The sequence below is a fragment of the Oreochromis aureus genome, linkage group 18 (assembly GCF_013358895.1).
Source record: "Oreochromis aureus strain Israel breed Guangdong linkage group 18, ZZ_aureus, whole genome shotgun sequence".
Lineage (NCBI taxonomy): Eukaryota > Metazoa > Chordata > Actinopteri > Cichliformes > Cichlidae > Oreochromis > Oreochromis aureus.
This window is the reverse complement of record NC_052959.1, coordinates 19,164,629-19,182,263: the sequence shown is the minus strand read 5'-3', so window position 1 is coordinate 19,182,263 and position 17,635 is coordinate 19,164,629. Positions and strand designations below refer to the sequence as shown.

The following is a 17,635-nucleotide window of genomic DNA, read 5'->3' as shown; positions in this document are numbered from 1 at the left end:
TTATGAGGTTGTAAATGTTGTAAATTTATACTTTACCTGGTGGCTTCTGAAACAACTTGTGATATATATATATATATCTATATATATGAGTCCCTGCCTTTGTGTCTTTACACTGTGTCACAAAACTGTTGATAAGGATCATCTCTCAGTTGTGTTTGTGGGTCAGTAAAGGTCATTGGTTAGCTCATGCCGCCTTATCTTCACGAGCCATGTGTTTGATCAAAGTAGTTTCAATATGATAGACATGAAAGTGGAAGATTGATGTTCGTAATCATCAAGTCCTCCACTTCCACAGTGTGTACGTGTATCCTATGTTCACAGTATCAGGTATGAAGTTTCTTTGACCAGATTTGTTCCTTTATTCTATTTCTGGGTTATACCTTTGGGAGACCTGAGTGGGTGAGCTGTCAAGACAGCAAGAGGAAAGATGAGCTGACCCTAATCCAACTTGAAAAAGCGTCCTCTGGCCCTGGGGGGCTTCACCAATTGTTTTGTGACAAAAACTGGGTATTGACTATATTGTATATGACATTTGCTGCCTTGGATCGTGATTAAAGTAAATAGAAATGATTAAAAAGGAAGCCAAGATTTTATTCCAATTACAATCCCCAGTGATTTTTGAGCAGCACTTGGTAATTGTGTCAGAATTTTCCAAAATGTTTCTAAACATGGGGAATTAGTTATATGTGTACATTTAAAGCTTTCATTTGCAATTTCCTTTGTTAGGGTCATGCGTGTACGTGAAAGTGAGGGCAAAACAAACCAAAACAAAACAATGTTTATATGGAAAGGATATAACTGGATGTATAAAAAGAAGTCCAGCACACTATATGAAGCCATACAAGAATAAGGAGTATTGTGTGTCCAGACATACATGTGCTTTGAATTTTTGGCTTCTTTCATGGCTTTTGACAATGCGTCACACAGATATACAATTTCAGTGTACCCGTTCCTGGATTGTTGCATAGGTGCAGCATATAGCTTATAGTATCATTTCAGTGGCGAATACGTAATACAAAATACATGCCATATGTTACACTGGTTTTTTTTAACTTGTTATTTTTTTCTAAGTAGAGTCCCCTTTGAGATTGTGTCAGGAAGGGCATCTTGGGTAAATCTGTGCCAAATCAAGCATGCGGTGGTACCTGCTGTGGCGACCCCTTGTGACAAGTGGAGCAGCCAAAACTAGCTTTATTTTTTTTTCTAAGTAGAGAAAGTTAACATGAGTGGATGATAATGAGAGCTGATAAGGGAAAAAGCTAATTTCCTCCAAGTGTAACAGATAATAGATTTCTTAATAGCTTTTTTCACTTTCATGTACTTTGATATCTGATTCCTTTTGTAAATGTGAGAGAACAAGAATATACAAGTTGGTCTCATACAGAGTTGGACTCCAACCATGATGGGAGCTTGCTGAGCTCTTAGAAAGAAAGAAAGAAAGAAAGAAAGAAAGAAAGATAGATAGATAGATAGATAGATAGATAGATAGATAGATAGATAGATAGATAGACAGATAGATAGATAGATAGATAGATAGATAGATACTGTGCTGTCACAGCCGAGCGTTGTCCCTAACTTGCAGACAATTACTGGATATGGATATTAATCATTCCAGATGGATGTCAGAGATCAGAGGCGCTGTGTTTCTGTGATAAATTTGATGGCAAAAGATGCAGGACAGGATGAAAAATTAAGAATAAGTACCATGGATAAGTAGCATAACCAGCAGAACTGGCACAGAGATACAGTAATTGGCTTGAAGGCAAGGTTAACCTTTCCCAGTGACTGTTTCAAAAGAAAAGCTCTGTTTTAGAAAGACAAACCCTGACAGATGGATTGAAAACTGAGTGGAGATTATGCATATATCTTAAACACAGTCTCGTCTGTTAATCTTCTGCAGCCTACTGTATCTTGAGTTTTCCATGGAGGCACAGTGGGGTGCAATCTTCTGCAAGGCAGATGAGCAAATATATGGATACATCTTATTGCTGTTTGTTTATGACCGCATTTATATTGTGTATTATCTTGCACCGCAGGAATTAACCTATATTTATGATGGAAAAGAAGGCTCTGCTGGTTAATACTGAGGACATTGTTATAGTAAGTACCATGACCTCTAAGAAATAAATACACAGAGCAAAAAGAAAATAAGGAAGTTAAAAAAAAGGAAGTGGAAAATGGGGAAGATATTTATATATCCTTTTTTTTGTTTGCTGTGCAAATACACACAGTTTCATAACCTATAGTGCCTTGCTGCTTAGTTAAGCGGTTGTAAAAATGGTACTGGATCTTTTTTGATTTCTTCATGCAAAAACAACTTCTCATTATGTTGTCGGCTTTTTGCTTTTATCTTTGACTGACTGAGCAAAGTGACACAGCAACAGCCTGAATCAAAAATACGAGACTAAATTGCTATATGTTGTTTTTTTTTCATGAGGAGGCAGAAAGAATATAGCAAAGCTTGGTCTTCTTATCAGCTTTAAACAAAGACATCAACTACATCTCACTGAATCTGTCAGCAAATGGAGAGCTGGACTTATAGCTCCTATCATATCCTATATTTTAATTGCAAGTGAACAATATATAAATACCATCTTTGACTGACTTGTTCAAAAACCTATCACTGAGCAGCAACAACAACACTTTCTTAACAGGTATAATACACATGAAAATCCAATGCAAGAGCCGTATTGCGTGTATCCACTAGGGACAACTGTAAAAGGCTTGAGAGCTCCACAAATGTAGTGAACCTTGAGTTAAGGCGAGCTTTCATGCTCAAATTACTAAGTACCCATTATCCATCCTAGTACACAGAGAACTGGGGCTATGAATTTGTCCACTGAGTCATTATTCTATTTTAGTTTCACACTGTTAACAAAACTTACAGTTAATCAGCTGGTTAAAAGACATGAGCAAAAAACGCCAAACTAAAAAGATTTGGAGCATTTTAAGCCCCACAATAAACACGCACATTCAAGTATAACTGCACACGTGATGAGTGCTGCTGCGACTTAAACTTTGATTTGATGCCATATTGTATGAAGACAATGTCAACATGAGATGCCAGTCTGTGCCCCGTGTGGCGGAAGCATATGGCAGTTAATGACTTTAAAGCTGATTGCTGAAACATTATTCTCTCTGATGGATAATACACACGACGTTCATCCACAACAGCAGCCGATCACGGTTGTCTATCAGCATTGATGGCTTTTATAGTGAGTTACTGCCTGATGCTTGATATATTGTATCAATTCAATGGAATTCTATTTATATATATCAGAACAACAGTTGTATCAAAGTGCTTACTTAGCCACAAGCAGTATACTCTCAGAAAAGAAATTGCCTTAATGGGTGCAGTAGCATGTAGCTGGGCCAGTACCCTCTAAAGTGCTGCTGATGTATCATTGATACCCTTGATATTTGTACTTGCTAGCATGCTCATGGTTTGTACCATGTGGAAACCAGTCTTGAACCTCTGGTGTCAATTTTATATCCTAATGCACTGTCAGAGCACAAAACAAATTGGAGAACAAATGCCTCACAAAGGTTTAAAGCTAGCACCTTTGACAGAGCTAGCCTCAGCATCTCACAATCCCCCTCTGTTTTACTTGTATCTGACTTCTTCTCTTTGACCGTACCTAAAAACCTCCAAGCTTGTAGCTTAATGCCTTTAAACGTTGCAATAAAAACTATTTTTCTTAACGGGAAAGACAAAACAAAATGATCAATAATTCACTGGCTTAACTTGCTAACAGATCATGAAACTTTAGATATAACTGACTTCAACTTTATCGAAAATCTTGACCCAGTTAAAGCAAAAAGCCTGTCTCCATTCTTATGTTACGCCCAGAGTTCATTCCCTTTATAATACTCAGCGTGTACTTCAAACACAAACAAGATAATATAAATCACATGCTAAGGCTACCCACCATGATCGGTACATACAACCCACCTTATCCCCGTCACCCCAACCTCCCTGTACTGTTTCTGTGTGTTCCTATGTTTAATGCAAAATTATCTTGAAAATTAATATTTCACCTAAGTCCTTGCATATCCCTGAACACAGACACACATACACAATCTTCTTAAACGTAATCCTGTTTTAAAATCTAGATGAAATGGTGCCAGCGTGTACCTTTTTACTCCCTGGGCCCAAATATGTACCCTTTTGCCCTTTGAAAAGGTGTAGTTACCTAGGTATTCCTAGGTGGTGCATCTGTGTAGGTTACACCCAGCAGGACTGAAATTGCCTTTGACTATATCTCAGCTTGTGGGAGCCTGTGAGGTGGTTTTATAATCCTACAACTATTCTATGATAGCTGGGAGTCTGCATGGTTTAACAGCTGGGGCATTTCAGTCATTGTGCCATTTGATCACAACTGTGACCACACTGTAAAAAACAGCACTGTACATTCAGCTGTCAGGGTACCATAGCGACTGGAATAAGCAGCTCCAATGGTGTGTGCCAGTATTTTCCCCGAAAACCATCATCATAACCTGCAGAACTAGTGGTTCTAAAATCACTTTTGAGAAAAGACACTTAAAAAAAATCAAACAGCTGGAGATCTTCCCGCTTGCCTTGGTCAGATGAGGACATCACAGCGGGACTGAAAGACTTCAAAATCAGAAAGTGGAAATTTTCAGTGGGATGGGGGACACAAGCTCGACCTGATTTACAGAATGAAATGTGAACAATAGATAGTCAAAACATATATGTGGTGTTTGCATGCATTCATGCTTGGTTTGGCATGGCAGTGTCATCATCGCAATGTGGGTCTCTGTCTCCAGGTGGACAGGAACTACTTTAGTATCTATCACAGAGTCCAAAAAGCGCTTGGACATTTGGGATATAAAAGTGACAATATGAAAAACAGAGAGACCAAGGCTCAAAAAACGTACAAAAAACATTTATAGTTTATATTTCAAGTTGTGTTACATTTTGTTCATGTTAAATACCAGTTTTCACTTAATTATAATCCTGAAAATAAAAACGCCCCCCTTTAAACAATTTTAATGGTCAGTAATGTAAAATAACTGCAAGATATTGAAAGCTGAGGTTATTCTGAAAGAACGCATTCACTCATGTATGATTTCGGACTTTTACACCCAAAGTTACCAAATAAGACCAGGCGGCCTGTATTATACTTGGACAATAAAGGGTTAATTATCTCTTAACCTGATAATCAGTTATAAACAGGTGTTTGATTAGGATCGACTTTGTATATATTATTATAACCATTATAATAATAGTAATAATAATAATTCTGTCTGCCTGCACGATTCAAATAACAGTGTCACACAAACATATTCGCGAAAAAGCATAAAGTGGACAAACTGCTATGACACTGTCCACAAATCCTCTATTATTTCATTTCCAAACACAAGTCTTGATTCGTTAAAAGAAAATTGTGCACGCTCTCCTGCATTATGTCTCGGTAATCCAATCCTACTAGTAGTTGCAACTTTTGAGAGAGTGCAGGGGGAAAAAGCGGTTTGGCAAAGGCCCTGCGATCTGTTGAATGTGGAGTTTGTTTGAGGGGTGAGAAAATATGTCATTTCGGAGCCGTGGTTTATTCCAACGTAAGAGAGCGCACCAATGAAAAGCTCTTACGCTCCACCCTACCTGCCTCCTTTCCGCCCCCCCTCCTTCTCCCCCCTCCTTTTCCATCCACATACTCACTACTGAGCACGACCTGCCTCCTGCCACATCTGGAGACGCTTTCTCAACACGAGGAACTTCAAGTTTTGCGCTTACTCTGCGAACAAACACGCGTTTGCGAATTATCTGTCCGTCAGGGTGAATTTGGGTTTCTCTTGATAGTAAGTAGCCTAAATTATTCAGACCAAGTTGGCGTTTTTCATCCTTTCTGAGCTTTTCACATCACCATCGGTAGCTTAAACAGATCCCCGTTTGGGAGTTCCATACATGCAGTTGCTGTCTAACTGTCACCGTGGATAGATTTATAATTCGGCACGGTTTGTGGACATAACAACTGATACACTACCGTTTTGTGCTTTTATTAATTTACAAGAAAGAAAGAAGAAGAAAGAAGAAAGAAAAAGACCGGTAACCAGGAGTTGCGAACACGCGTACAGTGATTGAGTTGAAACACGCAAATCAGACACTTCTATTAAAAGTTTGAAATTTCACGCTCCGCTTTTTCACTTGGCTGCCATTTACTGTTAAATGCACAAAGTAGACCCTGTCTGCGATCCTTCTGCTCCACTGCCGCCCTGCACGATAGATCCGTGCGTTGTTGATGGTGACATGAGTCACAGGATTGAAGTTGTGAAATTCAGCAGCGACTGGTGATGGAATGATACGTTTCGGGCTTATTTTTGTACAACGCTGATCTAACGCTTGGAAAAGAATACTGGAATAAGCCGCAAGGCGCACAGCTCCATACTGAAGTGTTTAAGTTAGTCTGAGGGGGAAATTTAAAAGACCTAAAAATACAGCGTCGGTTTCTTCCCTACAAAGAATCATTTGAACTTCCCACCGCAGAGCTAGGGCGACATAAATAGTTCTGACATGTGGATGTAATTTCAGAAGAGGAAAAAAGACAGATGCAGAGAAATAAAGAGAGCAGACTGAGCCGGAGCATATAGTAGATTATAGGAAATTAAATCGAGGGCAGAGCGAGGCGATTACAGAGTTATGATTTCACAAGCCATCATAAGCATCGAGAGGCCAGATGGAGTGAAAAAACACAACTCGTTCCACTTTGAAGAGAGTTAAGTAGATTAAATAATTTCATCCGAGCTCAATCAGCATCTGTCTGAGCCCTGCAAGGACTCTTGGAGGTAGAGTTGCCTCAGGTCAGGGATGGGATCCTCTCTGCTTCTCCGCAATCTGGACTTTCTACTCATCTCACTACTCAGCGGTTTATGCCTGGTAAGTCATTTCAAAATGAAAATAAAAATGCAATAAGCACATTTACGCTGCCTGATAGACAAGATGCTGCTTTAATGTTGGTAAAGTGTGCACAGATCACTGAGAGGTTGTCAGAGAGATATCTGCATGTGCTGTGTGCCAAGTAAAACTCAAGTACCTCCTTTAGGATGATTATTTTTTGTATCCCATATTGATGAAATCTGCTAAATTCACTCTGATTTCCGCAAAATTTGTCCATTGCTTCTTTTGCAAATCATGATTGAGGAAGCATGTGTTCAGTGTTAAGGAGAGAGTGTCCTCCAGAATTAGAGACAAAGTGGCTCTGTTGTCAAAAGCTTTTTACTTGCATCTGCTCAAAACCTTTAATTGTCTCTGCGCTGCAAGTCAAACTCTTGAAATTGCTGCTTTATCGGACCACATGGCTGTTTTGCCAGATTTAGTGGAAAAAAAACCCAACCTATTTAAGCTGAAATTTCAAGAGAGACGGTTGAGTAATGACAGACATATTGTCAGTTCCCTAACAGAATTTAAGAGGTGGACATGGCAGCTAACAAAAAGCAGCTGTGATTAGTGATTACGCCCTTGTTCCATTAAGTGCTTCTTCCCACCCTAACAGTACAATTAGGGTTTGTGTAAGCACACAGTAACCTAGCTGCCCTAAAAGGCAGAGCATTGTGTTTTACTACAGCACGTTTCATGCCGTAAGCTCGGAAGAGCTCTGACCTGCATGAGCTGATGCAGCTCGTGCAGTCAAAATGGGGCTAGAAATTTTCATTCACATCTGCAGCAGCAGCGGCCGAACAACCCGCCCAACACGCTGATCTAGTATTGAGCTTTCAAATGTTGCCATAGTTGTATTTAGAATGTCTGCATACACAGGGACACACACACACAAACACACTGTGCAGGCAGAGCAGCACACGAAGTTGGTTCTGTGTGTTTTGGCTGAGGCTGTTGTGCATTCAATAGGCAGTTCGCCCAGGTTCTGAGGTACAGTGCATTTTCCCAGTGATGTGGTCCATCACTGTACCGCAGGACCTCTAGGCTCATTGGTTTAGATGGCAGAGGAAAACAATTATAACATAGCTGTGTATTTATAGCTGATTCAACATTGAGTCGTTCAAAGGCTCTGTCTGTGAATGGTGTTTACCCGTTTTTAAGTTTGGTGTTTGCTTAGTCTTCCTCTCCACAAAAAAAGTATTTATTTTTTTCCAGACTGTAACCAAACGGGATGTAGATGTTCACTGAATCTAAACTAAGAGCGGAAAAATCTGGGTCTGTGTTTGAAGAAAGAATATGAAGGAATATTTTAAAAATTGAGACATGCTGTTTTCAAAATACAGCATTTTACAACTTTCCCAGAGGCTCTGCGAATCCTCGTATTAAAAATACAAATATCTAAATGTGTACTCGCTATTTTTATCTGAACGAAATTGGCTGATACAGGGACTGACAAGGAATATCTCAATTGTGTTTTACACCACAGCAGGCAAGCTGTAGTGACAGCTGACGGACAAAGCACTGCCTCATAGAGCCTTTGTTCTGTGTGACTGGCTGCCTCACTTACTCAGTTATTACATTTATTAAGAGGCAGCACTGCTTTCAGGAAAGCTTGGTGAGCGTTTAATTTTTACCTCATGACTGTGTTTTCCCTCTGTGATGACTTGCATGTGTTCGGATCCTAACTGGAAGAACTCAAACTGGAACTGCATCTGCATGACATTGTCAAGGTTTATGTCAGCTCTGGACAGAATCTGACTGTGACGGCTGTCATGTTTAGTATTGCACAAGGCAGTTTTGACTAGTTTCACTAGGTGTGGAAAATATCAGTTGTTGACAACTTTAGCCAAAACTTTTTTCCTTTCGTTTCTTTTTTTTTTCTTTCTCTTTTTTGTGCAGAGAATCAGCAGTTTTCCTTGTGGCTAAAATTCTAGATTAAGTAGTTCAATCAATGTTGTGTTAAACCAGAGACCGCCAATTTCCCTGAGGATATTTGTCAAAGTTATACCGAACTGAACTGACTGATGCACAACTCTTAAATTCCCCACAGATGAATGACATCTGTGTTTTTCTCACCAGAGAACAGCTCAATTGATATTCATAGACATGGTTGATCAATTTGAAATGAAGGGATCACGGTTGTGGTCGACAGCCGAATGCATCCAAGAGGAGAGCAGAGCACCCAGAAAATACATTTTCATAATAAAGTACCCTCCGTGTCATCAATTAAAAGACTTTAAAGTTACTGATCCCCCAAAAAGCAAACAATGAATACCCCTCCCAATAATCATTCAAAGTAGCTTTATCCATCTCTGTTGAATCATCCTCAATAGAGATTCATAACATAGATTAGAGTGGCGGATAATCTCATCCCAATCTGTCACTGGTAATTAGGGCCAGCAGATATCGCCTTACTGATTCAAATGAACTGCTGCTGCATCTGTGAAATAGGCTTTAATATTGAAATTCATTTCTGCATACCCATTTGACTGATCTCAAATATGACTTATGATAATTTTCTCCCACTTGTCTGTGTTTGCGCGAAGATATGTGTGTCTGAAGATGCATGAAATGAACCGTCCTCCTAAATTTATTCCAGAAATGTACTTTTCACTTAGTCATTAAGAGAAAACTGCTGAAACGACAGACTGTTTGATTGCTGCTTTTAATTCTACTTCATATGCAGCTTCACGCACAGAGTTAGCCTCCAAACTTTCTCCGATAAGAGCCGATCCAGTGTGGTAATTATATTTATTCACTATGTATTGTTAATTAATAACAAATGCTGATAAATTGTTGTCTTTGCTTTAAATTGGAATAGTTCAGTGAAAACTGAACAAAAAGAGAGGAAAAACAAAAACAGTGCTTCATCCCTCACCTAGCGTCAGTGCCCTTGGAGAAGCGGTTAACACAATGGATGATTGTAGCATCAGTTTTGTTACAATGCAGAAATACTTACCGGAATAATCATTTTGCTCACACTGCCCTCTACCAACCGTACTTTTGATTATTTTTCAAGCATATGTACAAAGGTGAAGTTGTTTTCTAATTTATTGTGCTTAATGCTAACACTTAATGCATCTTCATTCAAAAGTGGCTCCTCTTACACGTGCCACGAGATTAAAACTCCCCTTAAAATAATAACGATTGTGGTTGTAGACACTGTTATTAATGATAGCCTCTTTAATTATGACATAATGCCTGCCACTAATCAAGATAGCTCATTATTTGAATGGGTTATTTGTTTATCAAACATTTGGCCATGAAATTTAAGGTAAGTCTCTTAATTTGAAATGAGTCAAATGTCCATTTATTTTCCCCCTCATGTGCAACAGCGTTGTACAGTTTTCTAATACTAATACAAATATAACTATTACTACAATTATTAAAAGTAATGACACATAAGATAATCATAATCATAACAGAGAATCATCTATGCAGTCCTGTAGGTTGAAGTTATTATTTGTTTGTAATTGCACATTTGATAGGCTGTTACATCACTTTCCTTCTTGTATAATGCTCAATTAAAAGTTGGACGTAACCATGTCTCACCTGTTAATTTATGAACAACTGTTTTGAATCCTTGACTCCTGCGTTTTTGCTTTGCCCTTCTTTTTATTTATTTTTATGTCAGGTGTGACTATGGATGAGACGGTAGTGCTGGAAAAAGACAAAATATTTTATTTATTAAATCCTAAGTAAAATCCAAAGTAGTTGGTTAAAAGGTTTGAATTCACAAAGGGAAAATGAGCAATAATGATAAAAAACCCAAACCCAAAACCAAAACAAAACACTATTTTGGGAATTGGCTGACTTCTGCAGCCAGTGTAAGGTGATCGTTCAGGAAACTGCAGTTTAAGAATTCTTTGGTTTCCTTTGTTTACCTCTGATGTTTAAGTGTTGATGTACGCAACGATAAAATATAATCCGACACACATTTTCTTTTTAAATGTCTCTGCATTGTTTCTCCTTGTCAGTGTCCTACCAACATCTCCTTGAATTTGTTTTCACATGTACATCATCTACCAAAAACAGTGTAGCCTGTATAGCCAGTATAGTGCCTATCTGGCGCAAGATTTTCCTTCCATTTCATACATTGCACCATATTTCATTGACTATATTATATTCTACTATATTGTACTACAATATACTATATAGAGACAATGTTTTTTGCGTATTTTCACCAGCTGTTCATAGTTTGTGTCAGTTATTTTTTCACACTCAGCTTGTCTACATCTATACACTTACTGGCCACTTCATTAGTTACAACTTGCTTGTACTGGAACTGCCTTTTAATTTCACAGCTGCCTCAACAAGGAGCTGAAACATTTGGTCCATATTGACATGACAGCGTCACACAGGTGCTGCAGATTCGTATTTCCTCTCTGCTCTGCTGGTTTGAAATCTGGTGACTGTGAAGGGCATGTGATTGCAGTGAACTCACTGTCATGTTCAAGAAACCAATTTGAGATCTGAGTGTTGTGATATGGTGCATTAGCCATCAGAAGATGGATACACTGTGGTCATAAAGGAATGGACATGTTCAGGAATGTTACTCAGGTAGGTTGTGGTGTGTAACCAATGCTTTAATGGTATTAAGAGACCCAAAGTGTGTCAAGAAAATATTGTCCAATATTGGAGAGGCCATGTGAACTGTAGTCACTAGTTTTTTGTTCCTAGCTGACAGGAGTGGTACCCGGTGTGGTCTTTAGCCCAGATGCATCAAGTTTTGACATGCGCATTTAGAGATGCTCTTCTGCAAACCTTGGTTGTAATGAATGGTTAAGTTACTTTCTATCAGCTCAGGTTTTCCTCTGGTGTCAACAAGGCATTTTTATTGGGAGCGCTCGCTGCATATTTTCTCTTTCTCAGGCCATTCTCTGTAAACTTTAGAGACGGCTGTGCAGGAAAATCCCCCTAGATCAGCAGGTTCTGAAATACTCGGAGCAGCCTGTCAGCCATCAACAACCATGCCACGTTCATACTGACTTTCTTCCCCATTCTTTCGCTCACTTTGAATTTCAGCAGGTTACCTTGGCCACGTCTACATGCCTAAGTGCACTGAGTTGGTGCCGTGTGATTTATGAATATTTGCATTAATGAGCAATTGAACAGGTGTACCTAACAAAGAGGCCAGTGAGTGTGTAAATATTTGTCTGCATGTGTGTTTTTCTGCTTATATTACCATCAGTGCACTGAGTGTGATGAAAATGCTGGCCTCACCGGCCACTATTTTATTTCATTTCCTCAGGGAGTTCAAACAGTTTGGATGCGGCTTTGATCTCGATGCCTTTTCTGTTTAGCCTCCATTAGGACAGAGAGGGACAACAAAGCCTGCCAGGGCCCATTTACACATGTCAGTGGACACCTCACTGACAACTGTCAACCGTGTGCCAGATTGAAGCCATTTTATATGGGAAAACCATCTTCCTGTCATATATATTTATATATATCTTATACTTCATATATTGAATATTTCATGATGAAAGGCTCGCTTGCTTTTTTTTTCTTGATGACAAATTGTGAAAGGGCTACTTGAGGGTTAAGATTTGGATTTAGAGTTCGAGCTGGAATGCGGTGTAGATTAGAGCAAGGGATGTGATTATATAGACACTTAGTTATTGAGGTAGCCCTGAAAGCTAAAGGCACTGCAGCTCAAGAAAACAAATCCAAATTGAAAAGCACAAGAAAATATCATAACTAATTTGCCAACACAGAGGCAGCACTCAGAAAATAAAAGGCTTCAATTACAGGAAACACAATGGAAGAGCCAAACATGTTGCAGTGATGTGATGAAAGATTGAAGATGTTTTCTTAATTTGCTTGTGTGTTATCTTTTTGCTTTTTTAAAATATTCTTTTCTTTGGTTTTTGTTCAAATTGCAGTACAATGAGCTTTCAGGGCCACTGAGCAGCATTCTTGTACTCTTTGGATTAGGAGCTAAGGAATACATCATGTCAATAAGTGTCCTCACAAAGATAGGCATGGAAATGTGTGTGTGTTTGATGCATGGCTGGACTTTCTGACCTTTACATTTCCCAAGATGGAGGGGAGAGGAAGTAGGAGGTGTGTCAGCAATGATTAAATAGTGAAGTGAGGTTTTAACATGAAAATTTACTCAAGTTTGTTACCAAGTTTCAGACTACACCTGAAGCATGTGATACACGCTTTGTTATCTAATCTTACACACAATGAAGAAAGGACTACTGCTTGCAACAAAGGGGTTTCTTTAAGCAATCCATGACAGCACTACTGTTATGCTCGAGTTCATCCGTTTTCACTGGGATTTGTGATAAGTTGCTTATTAATTAACCTGCTTAGCACTCAGAAAAATAACCGTAGGAAGTCACTCAGCCTTAACACAGTTTACATCTTACTTTTTCAGTTAGTTTAAACTCAGCAGCTTATGCTTAGTGGAGGGATTTGCTAATTGCTCCTAATCATGAGCGAATCAAAAACTACTGGACAGGCTAAGGGAGGAAGGGAGCAAGCTATGTGGACCCATCAAAATCCATTTGAGGAAAAAAACAAACAAACAAAACAGTAATTAATAATCTAGCACGTGAGTTCACATGAGTTTAAAATTTGTGATGCGCCACCATCTACCACTCAAACACAGAATCTTTTATATTGGATCCACTTTAGCTTGTTCTCTTCATCACTAGAAGCGCAGCTTTGCAGAAAATAACTGCATTTAAAGGCGAGATAAGGAGCCATTTTAAATGGTCGTCACTGAAGTGAGCTCCCAGTGATCATTTAATGCACCTCTCTGAGTTACACCCAATTTCTAACCATGCACTATTTGTGCTGCATGAAATCTCTAGACATCAGTCACTGTGCCTTGTGTGCCCACACCTAACCGAGGTGCTGCGCTGTGTGCGCTTTTCTCAGTCTGCCTCTCTGCTTTTGCTTCACTTTCATACCTTTTACAAATTAATACTTGCTTCTGAAATTGCTACCTTTTGTCTGTGGCCACAGGGCAAAATAATATAATCTAGTTAGTGAAAAAGCACTTTAATGTTTGTTCTAATCAGTGAGTTTAAATGCATTACTCCTCTGCTGGGCATTGGATCTTTGCTATAGAGCAACCAAGTGGGGAAATAATGGATTTCTTGCTGTTGGAACCTGGTGTTAGTATGGAGCGAGTCACTGTGTGACCAAATAATTTTTCATACATTGATTTTGAATTTAATATGCAGTAACATGCTCACAGTATAGAGTGCAGGGCCAGTGTGAGAGAGGAAGCGTACTGCAAAAACTACCAGGGTGAGGTGAGCAACAGAGAGTGAAGAAAGGATCAGAATCATCAGCCTCATGAGAGCCACAGGAGGCCAGTTTTTTGTTTCAGGATCCTTCAGAGCCCAGACCTGAAGATCAAGGGACATGGCAGTAGTATTTCAATGCAATATATGACACATAATTCATCATGCAATACATAACACTTCAGATTTGATCAGTATTATCATTATTATTATTAGGTACTAGGCAATCTTTGTAAGTTTTAACTCAATGAAAGATTTTTAAGGACACTCATTGAGGTTATAAACTTAGAAAGAATATACTTATTTTTATCCTTTTATTTTTCAATTGCTCATCGAATTCAGGGTTGTGGGGGGCTGGGGCATGTATTCTTACCTTATTTTCAATGTTTCACTGCTTTTTTACAGCCTTAAAATGTTTTGCGCACACTCAGCATCATGCTTCTTTGTTTCAAGATGGTGAAATGACAAGCGCACAGTTTTTATGTTTTTTTCCCGTTTTCTGTATATAATGGGTTTTATCAGCTGTGTTGTGGATTTTGGTGGTCAAGCGTTTTAGCTAGTTCTGCCCTTTCTGTTTCACTCAGCTTGTCCGTCCTAGAGATGACCTGTGCTCTTGACAGGAACGCACAAGTTGAGCTGTTGGACGCAATAGAGGCCGATGTGTCCATTCTCCTCCTATCGTGCTAAAGGAGACAGCATGCGAGCAGCCTGTTTGGACAGGTGTTAGTTCGCTGAGTATATTCACATTATTGTAATGTTAAACGGGATAAGAGAGTTATACAACTGCTTACCTGCAGACTAAAACACAGAGCTATATGAGGTAGTGTCATCTAATATCTGAAGGGTTTTATGATATGATAAGAAGTTGCCAGAAGGAACATAGGACATCTGAAATGGTTTCATATAAACCCAACATTTCATAGTCCTCCTTAGAATTTAAAATTTAATCCAAGTCTGGATGGAAAAAGTCTTTATTGCTTTATTTCTTTATGTATTTTCATATTAGAAAGCTCACAATTTAACTGTTTTAGCTTTACAGGGCAAAGTGCAGCGACTTCCACCGCTGACTTGATGACAGTGCAAGGTGAAAGCTTTTATACTTGTGTTGGAGGTGTAGTCATGGATGGTGCTCTAACCACAGGAAGTATAAGGCTGAGTGGAGATGGCTCAGTGACACTGCACTCCGATTGAGTGGAGTCACTGAAAACACACCAAAAATAACACATTTACACCTCAAACAACAGAGAGAATCGTGCAATTGTGCATGATGGACCGAAAAATCAACAGCAGCACATGAAGCTGAAGGACTTAAGAGCGGGTATTCTACAGAGGGTATTTATACCCACCTTGGATAGGATATAATTTCTCCATCCTAATAAGATTATGCGGTCGGCAGATCTGAGACATCCTGTTTTGCAATTTGGTTTTTACAGCACGTGTTGTAGATTTAAGCAATATGGAGGTGTAACCTCAGTAAGCGCTTGTTGCTATATGCACTTGCTGTCGTCAGTTTGCATGTTTGCCTGAACTTTTGTGGGATCAGAACGAGACTTACCTCACAGAGGCAACTTGTAGTGGGAAAAATAACCTTCACACACATACTCTCCTCACGCTGAGAGTTTTACTCTCAGTAGCTGACATGACCTCCTGAGATAACTGCAGAATAATCTAATTCTTGTAACTTTCTCTCAGGAGTGCATTCATCTGTGTGGCGTATTGACCGATGCATTGCTCGCTTTCAGAGGGCCTGTGAGTCAGACCCATAACGCATGTGTTAATACGCGAGTCTTCAGTTTCACCAGCATGGTAAGGTAACACCATGGCAGTATTTGACTCAGGAAAGGGGTTGTTTTCTTGACTTACCATGACCTCTGCTTTTTTTTTTCTTAACTTTTCCACTTGAAGAATGCCAGAATATGTGTAACTCAATGCCACTTTTACACCTCAATGAAAAAAGTTACACTTCTCACTGATATTTTTATGATGGTTCCTATGTTCTGTGGACTTTAGCACCCAGAAAAATATGCTGCTGTATGAGTTTGACTTGGTGAAAACATCACATTTTGTTTTATTTACTGTTTCTTAAACTCCAGCTTTAGTTGTTTAACCTTGGGAACTCGTAAAAATCTGCTTCTTTATACTTAGTGATGCTTTTCTTGATGCTTCTTCAAAAGCTACAGTAGTGAGCAGCAGTTATACAAAGATGCTGAGGACAAACCAGCTGGTGATGTCAGTGATGTTTCACCTAATTGCATTTAACAATTTAGCAGAAAAACCTCTATTTATTTTTTCCTGTGGAATTTCAGCTGACTAACAGCATCATGCTCTGTGGTGATGAGAAGCTGAGCCTTCGAAGTACTCTAATTCATTGCGATAGTCTTTTCTCTCATGTCGGTCTCTGATAAGATTAAGTCCATGCAAAATTCAAATGCAAACAGTCTTGAGAATGACCAATATGAACATTGTTTTTATTTAAAGATTGGAACTAGAAATTGTTGGACCTAAGACCAGCAGTGTATTATAATCTCAACATTGCTAGAAGTCAGGGACACGCTGATTGATTGTCAGCTCTGTGACGAGTTTGAGTCCTATGCAGTCTTTTTTCATCAGTTACCCGCTGTATCAATATTGTGGTGCAGACTTCCTTGCGGGCAATATGCTTGGAATCCCAGAGCACCTCCGTTGAGTTGACATGTGAAAATTCTCAGCTATGCAGATGCCTTTGCCATTGACCGACAGTTCAGCTCAGCCCTACCCCCACTGTTAGCGAACGGATTGAATTTCAAATATACAGACTCTTCCAGTCTCATTCTGTCCTTTTAAATGCAACAACAAATTAGGTTGGTAGACAGTTCCAAGTCAATTCCTTAATTACTGTGGGCACAGAGAGTAGGATTTCACACGTGATTCAGTTGTTTGCGTAATTTGGAAGCGGTTCAAATTTGGGGCAGGAATACTCCCCTGGCACATGGCTTACGGCTAAGAGGAGGCTGGATTTCTTAAAAGGACCTTTATTAGTTTCATTGCAAAACTCAGGGGCTTATGGGTTTGTAAGTATGCAGTTCACAGCTCCAGATTTTCCAGCAATAAGTAAAAAATCCTTACACTGCAGTACAGGGGGAAATCTCAGCCAATTTAAATTCAGATAACAGTGGGTGGATGGGCTTTTCTCTGTGTTAAACTGGTGGCATTTAGAGACAAGCCCCTCTCAATGTGGTTAAAAAGTTATAGTTTGAGTCATCACAGATCTCAAGTTTAAGTGCTTCGTATAAGATACTTGTTGGTCGTGGAGAGATTTAATGAATGTTTTCAGACTGACATTTACAAAAAGTACCGTTCATTGTGTAGTGAAGGTCAGACACATGATTAATTTCAAGTTTTGTCACAAATTATTTTGCATGAATTCTTCTTCCAGCATTATAGCTTATTGCTCATTGGTTAAGGTTCACTGTGTCTCTCTTTGCTAGACTGTGATTAA

General features: G+C 39.1%; 1 protein-coding gene across 1 annotated transcript in view; it reads left to right on the top strand.

The window, feature by feature from the left end:
- Window positions 1-5,722: 5,722 nt before the first annotated feature.
- Window positions 5,723-17,635, top strand: part of pth1r (parathyroid hormone 1 receptor) — a 52,732-nt gene continuing 40,819 nt past the window's right edge. The window contains exon 1 of the mRNA XM_039601790.1: window positions 5,723-6,895. Coding sequence (XP_039457724.1) covers window positions 6,827-6,895 — 69 coding nt within the window. The 5' untranslated portion in view covers window positions 5,723-6,826. The remainder of the gene's footprint in view (window positions 6,896-17,635) is intronic.